The sequence below is a fragment of the Phoenix dactylifera genome, chromosome 6, assembly GCF_051530095.1.
Source record: "Phoenix dactylifera cultivar Ajwa chromosome 6, Ajwa_hap1_PhDact_Kaust_v1.1, whole genome shotgun sequence".
NCBI classification, from domain to species: domain Eukaryota; kingdom Viridiplantae; phylum Streptophyta; class Magnoliopsida; order Arecales; family Arecaceae; genus Phoenix; species Phoenix dactylifera.
Window position 1 is genome coordinate 38,660,402 of NC_143195.1, and position 9,100 is coordinate 38,669,501.

The 9,100-nt window shown below is 36.9% G+C and overlaps 1 protein-coding gene across 5 annotated transcripts; it reads left to right on the top strand.

The window, feature by feature from the left end:
* The first annotated feature begins 133 nt into the window (after window positions 1-133).
* Window positions 134-7,072, top strand: LOC103703991 (protein FAR1-RELATED SEQUENCE 5-like). 5 transcript variants are annotated; one of them, XR_015988370.1, is made up of 5 exons: window positions 134-487; window positions 1,001-3,156; window positions 3,244-3,365; window positions 6,307-6,592; window positions 6,763-7,072. XR_015988370.1 is itself a non-coding variant. In XM_008787105.5 (3 exons), exons 1-3 carry the CDS (start codon window positions 410-412, stop codon window positions 3,281-3,283), a joined length of 2,274 nt encoding a protein of 757 aa, XP_008785327.1. In that variant the 5' UTR covers window positions 134-409; the 3' UTR covers window positions 3,284-3,366. The 5 variants fall into 5 exon arrangements, 1 of the variants encoding a protein (XP_008785327.1); XR_603536.5 differs by having other exon boundaries at window positions 6,477-6,592; XR_603537.5 differs by having other exon boundaries at window positions 6,477-6,592; window positions 6,771-7,072.
* The last annotated feature ends 2,028 nt before the right edge of the window (window positions 7,073-9,100 follow it).

Here is a 9,100-nt window from a genome sequence, read left to right on the forward strand (position 1 = left end):
ACATGTATGTTTAGGTTGCAGTTAGATTAGACCAACTTCTAGGCAGGTCAAATTCTTTTAGTAACCCGAGGCTGACCCGTTTAATAAACACGGGTCAATCTGTTTATAATCCAAATCTGTCCGTAACTAATCTGAACCTGTTTAATTTGGGTCGAAGAAAGGTCAGGTTCGCGATTGAGGTCAGGAGCTGCCACCCGGCGAGTAGTTGCTGTGGACCTCTGAGGTTATCAGCGGAAGCCAGCTGGAGCCACGTAAAATGGTGACTCGCTCCCTAAATCTCAATTCGTCCCGGAGAAGAGAAGACCCGCGCCCCTATTTCACCCGAACTCTAACCCTAAACCAGCGAGAGACGAAGGAGGAGGCGGAGATTATGATGACGATGATGATGCGAAGCTCCTAATTTCAATTTATGCAGTCTTCCTCTCTCTCTCTCGAAATCCGACCAGCTCGATCTCGATCTCGATCTCATTCGGTGCATCTCTTTCTGGTAAATTTCTCTCTTCCTCTCTCTCAAATTATTTGAGGTGTCGCTAGGGTAAGAATGACTTTTTTGGAAAACTAATCTACTTATCCTGATTGTTACTTCGCTGCTTTTGCGAACTCTGACATTTCTACTTTATTAATTGCCCTCGGATTTTGTTTGAGCTGTAAATTTAGAGTGATACCCACAATTAGATATTCGTGATCTTGATTTGAGTTAGGTTTTGATGCTGCTGCAGAAGTTTGATCAGTTTCTGAGATTTCCCATATAAGTTGCTCCAGAAATTTCAATACTTTCTTCTTTTTCATTTTGGTTTAATCCCTCATGTGTGCAGTTTGTGACTAACCTGTTATCGCTCCATCTGTGTTGCCTCTTGATGAATTGTCTTCCTTTTCTTTTTTCTCCAAAGAAGTATCTCTCTCTTCCAAATTAGTTTCTAATCCTTCCTTTTTATTTATCTGTTTTTGCCCTTAATTGGCATAAAAATGTGATTTTCTCCCACTTTTCTTTCCTTCCAAGATCTGGGACTCTGAATTCATGGAGGGAACTTTAAGCGAGGACGATGGATTGATAAGAGAGAGCAACATGGACCTTAATGACAACAGTGCTGACACTCACATGTCACTAGCTCTGGATGCTCTTGGAGTTGAGCTGAACAACCCAATCACATCGCAACTCCTGCAGTTGGATAATTCTGACATAGTGGAACCAATAATCGGCATGGAGTTTGATTCTGATGAAGCTGCAAAGGAATACTACGTAGCATATGCCAACCGTGTAGGGTTTGGTGTCCGCATGAATAAGTCACGTCGCTCGAGGAAGGACGACACTGTGATCATGCGGCGTTTTGTGTGCACGAGGGAGGGATTCCATTCCAAGAGGGTAATCTACGATGATGGAAAGAAGAAGAGGAAGCGGGGAACCACAAGGGAGGGGTGCATGGCCATGATTGAGGTCATTCGTAAGGATCATGGCAAGTGGGTTGTTACGAAGCTTGTGACAGAGCACACTCATATGGTTGCATTACCTGGTAAAGTCCGACCGCGTGATGATAAAGCAATCATCCTGGGTAATGTGGGCTTGCTGCATGGAGAATCGAGTGGAGGTTTTAATAATCTAAAAAACTTCAATAGAGGGATAAGAGTTAACCCCTTTGGTGAAGGTGGAGAAGCTCAGGGCCTCTTGGAGTATCTGAAGAGAATGCAATCTGAGAACCCTGCATTCTTTTATGCAATTCAAGTTGACAACAATAATTGTATGACTAATGTCTTTTGGGCTGATGCTAAAGCTAGGATGGCTTATCAGTACTTTGGTGATGCTGTTACTTTTGACACAACATATAAGAAAACAAAGTACATGATGCCGTTTGCGACATTCAGAGGTGTGAACCATCACTTTCAGAGTGTTAACTTTGGGTGTGCTTTGCTAATGGATGAGACAAAGGGTTCTTATGTCTGGCTGTTTGAGACATGGCTTGCAGCCATGGGTGGACGGCATCCGGTTTCATTAGTTACTGACCGAGATAAGGCTATGGAAGGAGCTATTATGAGGGTATTCCCTAACACTCGTCACCACTTTTGCAAGTGGCATATATTAAGTAGATGCAAGCAGAAGCTATCAGATGTTTATCTCAAACATGTCACATTGAAGAGGGATTTGAAAGAATGCATTAATGAATCTGAAACAATTGAAGATTTTGAGACTCGTTGGGAGTACATCCTTGACAAATATAACCTGTGGGATAACTCTTGGCTGCAGTCACTCTATGAAATTCGCCGACAGTGGGCTACTGTCTACCAGAAGGATACATTCTTTCCTGAACTGTCTGCATCTCGAAGATCAGAGAGCCTGAACAAGTTCTTCAAGAAACATTTTAATGCGAAAACCTCTCTACTTGTATTTATCTCACTGTTTGATCAACATTTGGCATCTCAGTATGAGAAGGAAGCCCAAGCAGATTTTACTACTGTGTATTTGAAGCCTCATCTGAGAACTCCATCACCAATGGAGAAACAAGCTGGTGATGTCTACACAAAAGCAGTATTTGATAAATTTCAGGAGGAGTTTGTCGAATCACTTGGTTATTATGTTGACAAAATTGAGGTTGACCCTATTAGCAAGTACAGTGTGGCCAAGGAGGAGGATAATCATAGAACCTACGTTGTCTGTTTTAGTGAGTCTGACAAGAAAGCAAACTGTAGCTGTTGTAAGTTTGAGTACTCTGGAATTCTGTGCAGGCATATTTTAAGGGTTTTCTTTATTGTTGGAGTTCGTATTATTCCAGAGGAGTACATCTTGAAGCGATGGACTAGGAATGCCACAAGCAATGTTGTTCTAGAAGAGCGAGTGATCGATCCAGGGCTTAGTTTTCAGGAACAACTGATTGCTTGGTACAATGATCTTTGCCTTGATGCTGTCAAATATGGCATGGAGGGGGCTATATCTTCAGATATATATAAGATTGCAAAGGTTGCACTTCAAAAGGCTTTTGCAGAAGTTGTTGCTGCCAAAAACATGCAAAGGAAGGGGCAGCAAAATATGCAGAGATTTGCAAGACTGCAAAAGATGCAATACAAAATGCCTTTGCCAAAGTTGCAACCGAAGAAGACTCCTGGAAGAGTAGCACAACAAGATGAAGCTAATAGAACTAAAAGAAGTGCAAAAGATGATTCAGTGTATGGATCAGTACCACAATGTTTGTTTATGTGTTTATGCTTATCCAGATATGCAGCTGACTTTTCTCCCCTTTCAAATCGTTGCAGAGATGCAAGCAATTCTCATCTAAATGGTGGTACCCATTGATGAAGATGCATTTTCTTGTGTTATTCCAACTTTTGTACATAATTGATGACATAGTCACACTCTCATGTCATTTATTTCACAGGTATGTGAATATGCTACCTAATATACATATTTTCTCAAATATGTATTTAAAGGATCTAGGTTATATTGCTGCTTAAGGTAGCATGTTCATGAGAAAGCTATTGGTCTTGTTTGTTAGATGAGATACATCTCATGTTGGCTTTATCATTCATGAGAAACCATCTATATGCTTCATTGTCATGGGTCTCTACCATCTTTATGTACACTTTTAGAGCTTACCTTTTGTTGATATTCATGCAACACTTGCATTTATTATATGAATCATCCATTTCTGTGGCGAGCTTGCAGAGAGATCATAACCATTTGAAGGAACATTTTTCTTTTTTGGTCATATTAATAAAACTCGTTTCATCAGCTCCTATGGGAAATATTACTTCCACAGTCTTATATGATCGCACACACATATTGTTCTATCTAGTCTGCTGCATTCTTACCTTTTACGAGGATATGTATATTTTGGCGTTCGCCAAAAGGGCCTCTATATTTGTTGGAAGGTAGTTAAGGGCAAGTCCAGAAGGCATTAAATTTGTGATACATAAGGATTTCACTAGTTCATAGTTTCAACAAATTCTAGTACACTCTCTAGTTGTTGTTATACTGCATTTTGTGCTGCTCTTCACACATTTAATTGAATTGATCATTAATTTTTGACATGAAAATTTCCATTATTGGCTGTCTCCTTGTCTTTTCCTAGTAAACAAGTATAAATTGATGAAGATCTTAAAACGTTATAGTAGGTCTTGCAAATGGCGCTTTGAGTAGGTACATTATGTAGACTAGAGCTATTGCATTGCATTTCATTGTATGCATTAAGTTGGAAAAAAATGCAATAATTTCTTTTAGCTAGCCTTTTTGTGCAATATTATGGTGTTAATATGAGTTCACATGTAATGCCTATCTTTATATTTGAAGGGAAAATTCTAAAGCTCATTAAATTTGCAAGAAGCAGTACAACTGAAGATATATTAGCTATCTGCTCGGTCAACTATTGATCTTTTCTCTATGTGCTAGGCAGCAGTAAATGTTAAACCATAATAACTACAAATCACACTCTGGATAACAATTAATAGGTGCCCTTTTCCTTGTATTGAGAAAGTACATGTTGAATGTTATCTAGATCATGCTCCGTGGTCATTGTTGTTCAAGTTATAATTTTTTCTGTTGGTTTTCTTTTTTTTTTTTGTTATGTATATGTTTTTCTCTCTTAGCCAAAAAAAGAATGTTATCTGATATGAAAATGGGATTGTATGTAATTTAGAGTTTGCCCCTATATTGAGGAGATAGGTCAAAGCAACAAGAAAATGACTGAAATAGTCCTAAACATTTGCCGCTCGCACCCCCAAAAACCCAATACAGGAAATACGAAGGAAAGTAAAAGTCTGATGAGGATATGTTTGGTTGTTTGGGAAACTTTCAGAAAGGAGAAAAAAGAAAAGGTTTTCCAAGAAAAAAACCTAAAATTGAACCAACTTTGGGAAACCTATTTCTGTATCATTTTTGTTTTTTCCTACAATTCAAACAGTTGCAAAACTCGATTTTCCGCAAAACTTCAGTTTCTGCTGCCTTTTCCGATCAAGCAAAGATACCCTAGACTATATCAAGGAGATTTCCTAACCAAGGATTTGTGGAGTCTGGATGTTTAAATCCTTACAGGTACTCCTACTTTTTAGCCAGAGCTTAGTGTACCCTGTTGTGTGTGTCATGTTAATGTGCCTTATTCATAAAATTCCTGCATGTCAAGATTTGGAAACGAATCATCTCAGAGGGAAATAGGAAAGAAACCCTTTTCTAGTTTAGTTATCATGGGGCCTGAAAAATAATTCAAAGTTCAATTATTATTCTTACTAGGAGAAGTTTATGTTACTTCTTTTGTAAGTTATGATTTGTTAGATTCATTAAGAGATGAAAATGAATTGATGTTTAGGGTTAAGGATCTTGTCTATGTTTGGAGGGGAAGTCACACAATATACAAGTTTTCTTAAAGAATAAATTGTGTGCTTGATGGATTCTAGGCTGTTCTATATTTCCTTTTTTAGCCCACCCTCTCGTTCCTTTCCCCCTTTTGTTTCTTCTTTTTCTTTCAACACATCTTGCTACTATAGAATTGTTTTAATTTGGCAGAGCTAACTACAACAATCGGAATGGAGCAGCTAACAACATAATAGAGAGTATCTTTAATGTATTAATGACAAAATGATGTGAAATTCATTAATTGGATGGAATTGTAGTTGATGATAAGGTCTCCATTCTTTTTTAAAAGACCTTGTTTAGTTGATATATATATATATACACACATATATATATATATACACACACATATATATATATATATATATATATTTATGTGTGTATATATATATATTTATGTGTGTGTATATATATGTGCATGCATGCATGCATATATATATATATGTATATATATATATATGTATATATATATGTATATGTATATATATGCATATACATGCATATATATATCAGACCTCATCATCACAACTGAAAAAATTTACATCATGAAGTATCTTCATTTCATGATGTTTCCATACATATACAGCTTATATTTTGGTCTCCTCTTGCTATTGTTAGTTTTCACTTGACTTTTTTATATCTTCTAATGGAGGCTGTGGACTTTAGCTCATGTAACAAGTATTTTGTATTAATTTATTCTGTTAGTTTGTACCAAATTTTTTTGCAATTTTTTTTCCTCTATTTCTTGGATGGCATTATGCTCTTTTTGATCATTGTCAACTAGCTAGTTTCATCTACTGCTTACCCATTTCCGTTAGTGCTGATTGATAAGAATTTTTTATTCAATAAATGGTTCATTATAGTTGGAGCTGTTAATTTCTTTTGTTCTTTTTGTATTATTATACTGCTCATGTAATGTTTTTCTTGAAAGTGCATAAGCATTCTTGTCATATATTGCATGTGACTCTTATCAGATTCCACTTGGGAGATCGGAATATGACGATCATGCATTGCTTATTTGACAACATCAAGGCACACACATGCAAGTTTTGTGCATTCTTCTGGCCATTTATGATTACTAAACAAATGTACCATTAAGAAGGACTCTGCTAATGGTATATTATTGATCTGGCCTGATTTCCAGGAACAAAAGTGCCCTTTGTGGATGCACATATGTTTGTTGGCAAATGCAGTGTGATGTTATCAGACATTCTGCTGGCATTCCCTTTCGGGCCACTAGTCATTCAGCCATATTGGAATGTATGTTGCATTTAACTCTGTAAATTAAGCCACGTTTTGTAATTCTTTACTAATTATGGCCAGTAAAGTTTCTCTATAGGAACTCTTCCTGATGACTTCCTTGAGTGTGCATTGTTTCATACCTGAATAAAATTTGAGAATTTATTGTTCATCATTTTATTTGGTTTTAGTGTGGCAGGCAAGGGAACTGAGGTGTTAGCTGAAGGTGTTTTCAGGTATATGAGATAGAGAATAAGGTGGAGAAAGCAAATTGAAGATCTAATTTGTTCGGTATATTGCTGCAGATTGATTAGTAATTAGATTTATATATCATGGAGCTATCCTGAATTTCTTTGATTTGTTTTTGTTCCCTGCTTTCTTACTGTATCCTGAGGATTGAGAGGACACCCTTGCGAAAAAAAAAAGTAGGGAGAAAGAGAAATCGAGATGCAGTTTGTTTTGTTTCTTGTTTATCAATATATGTGAACAAACCTTTGAGAATTTGACTTTTGTCTTTCATTGACGACCAAATTAAGGGTGCATTTAGCTCATGACTAGAACGGTGGCGGAATAGGTTGAAATAAAAATCGGAATGGTCAAATCCTCCATCATATTTGATTTGGGATTGAAATTAAAATTAGAATATTAGAAAAGGGTAAAGATTTGGTTTGGGGGGATAAGGATATTTCATTTTCTTCAGAATGGGAATGGAAGTATGATTCTTTTCAATTAAATAGTTGAAATGCGAGTTATATATTTTTATTTTTATTTTAAGTCCAATTTCTTTCAACTTGTTATGCCTTAATTATGATTATGGGGGGAAGGTCTTTGTTTGCGGGATGTTCATGTTGCGGAAAAGATAGGTGCTAAGAAAGTGGGAGCCAAGATTTCTACGGGCCCGTGCAGATGGGTTATTGATCGTACATGTTGCTGGAAATTCATTGTGGATTTCCGTGGTATTTTTAAATTGATTTCTATGCAGGAAAAATGAGTCTGGATTGGCCAGACGTGACCTGACCTGACAGCTATAAAAGCCTCAGGATTTTCCTCTACCTCAATCCAAAACTCACGATGGATTGGACATATCTGACCAACTTCGAAAGAGTCTTGCTGCAATTTGATCTCAAGGCTATATTGCGGTGGTGAGCTGCTGGTCCCATCTTAAAACATCGAAGATTATATTATAATCGGTTGATTATTATCTTTCTTATTTTTACTTGATATGCATATTTATTTAAGGTGAGCCCGTTTGCGGTGCCCATCCGAAATATGATTAAAAGGAATCCACTTCTTTGGATCGCTTGGCTTGTAAAACCCTTGTGCTTGGGGTGAACCCTTTCTCGGTCCCAAAAGAAATGGTTGAGAGAAGATGCCAGCTTGGTGTTCTAAAATCTGTTGATGGTGGTACTCGAGATCTAGGTCTCAATTCTACCTAAATCAAGATATCGGCGATGGCGTCCTAAGCTGTCATCCATCATTTAAGGAGCTTTCTTTTATAAAAAAAAATCCATGTTACAAATCTTGAATACAGTTTCATTCTTTAAGCTTCCGACTGCATTAAAAAATGTGCCACTAGATTTTTATCATAAAACAAGCAAAGCCTGAGTTATGAAAACCATTCCTCACATTACTTAGAGTCTACATCATTAGAAGTTAGCTGTGTAGAATCATGCATCCAAACTCATATAATGATGATGAAGAACAGGATGGGCTATAATATAATATGGGTGATGGATAGTAGATTTCCTTTTTCTAAACCCTGGAGGAGGTTGGGGTGAATGAGATGGACTAGCTTGACGGGCTTCATTGGCTTTCAACTTTCTGGTGAAGCGGTTGATTGTATCAACTAGAATAGAGGCCGAAGTAGTGAGTGATTTTGTCAGGTGATTGGTAACCAAAAATAGATGTCAGAGACATCATGCCTCAACTTTGTAATTATTTGTGTCAATGATGAAATGTGAGGCTCTAATTTCTGATATGTCAGTAGAGTATCATGCAGAGTGATTCAGGGTCTTGCCATTCTCTTTGACCCGGGTGTTGTCTAGCTATGCAGCCTAAGGAGGGGGGGGGGGGGGGGGGGGGGGGGATTAGATTTCTCAAAAAATCTGTAACTAATAATACATCGTGATTAAATGCTCAATAGATGATTAATGATTTTAGCAAGTTAGTGATAAGTAAATATGCAAGATATTAAAGCAAAAAAAAATAGGCAAGGCAAACATAAAAAAATTTATAGTGGTATGCTACCAACATTTACTCTTTAAGATTTTCTTTTTGAACATTTTAATATAATCTATAACTAGACGACAACTTAGTTATTTTCAGGGTTTACAATAAAACTCGATTTTTCTAAGTCAATCAACCAAAATTTTCATCGATTATTTTTCGGGCTCATAATCAATCTAGTTGATTTTTTAGGCTAATCAACCGAAATCTACTTTGAGCCTATCCTAGGCTCAACATAATCAAATTCAAAATTTGGACGGTCCTCTCTTCCAAGTTCTAATTTTAAAAATTTATTATAGCAAA

Bases quoted from the DNA above. Each gene is read 5' to 3' on its own strand.
- LOC103703991 (XM_008787105.5), top strand. From the start codon at position 410: ATGCAGTCTTCCTCTCTCTCTCTCGAAATCCGACCAGCTCGATCTCGA. The intron at 488-1,000 runs GTAAATTTCTCT...TTTCCTTCCAAG, and splicing joins ATTCGGTGCATCTCTTTCTG to ATCTGGGACTCTGAATTCAT. The intron at 3,157-3,243 runs GTATGGATCAGT...AAATCGTTGCAG, and splicing joins AGTGCAAAAGATGATTCAGT to AGATGCAAGCAATTCTCATC.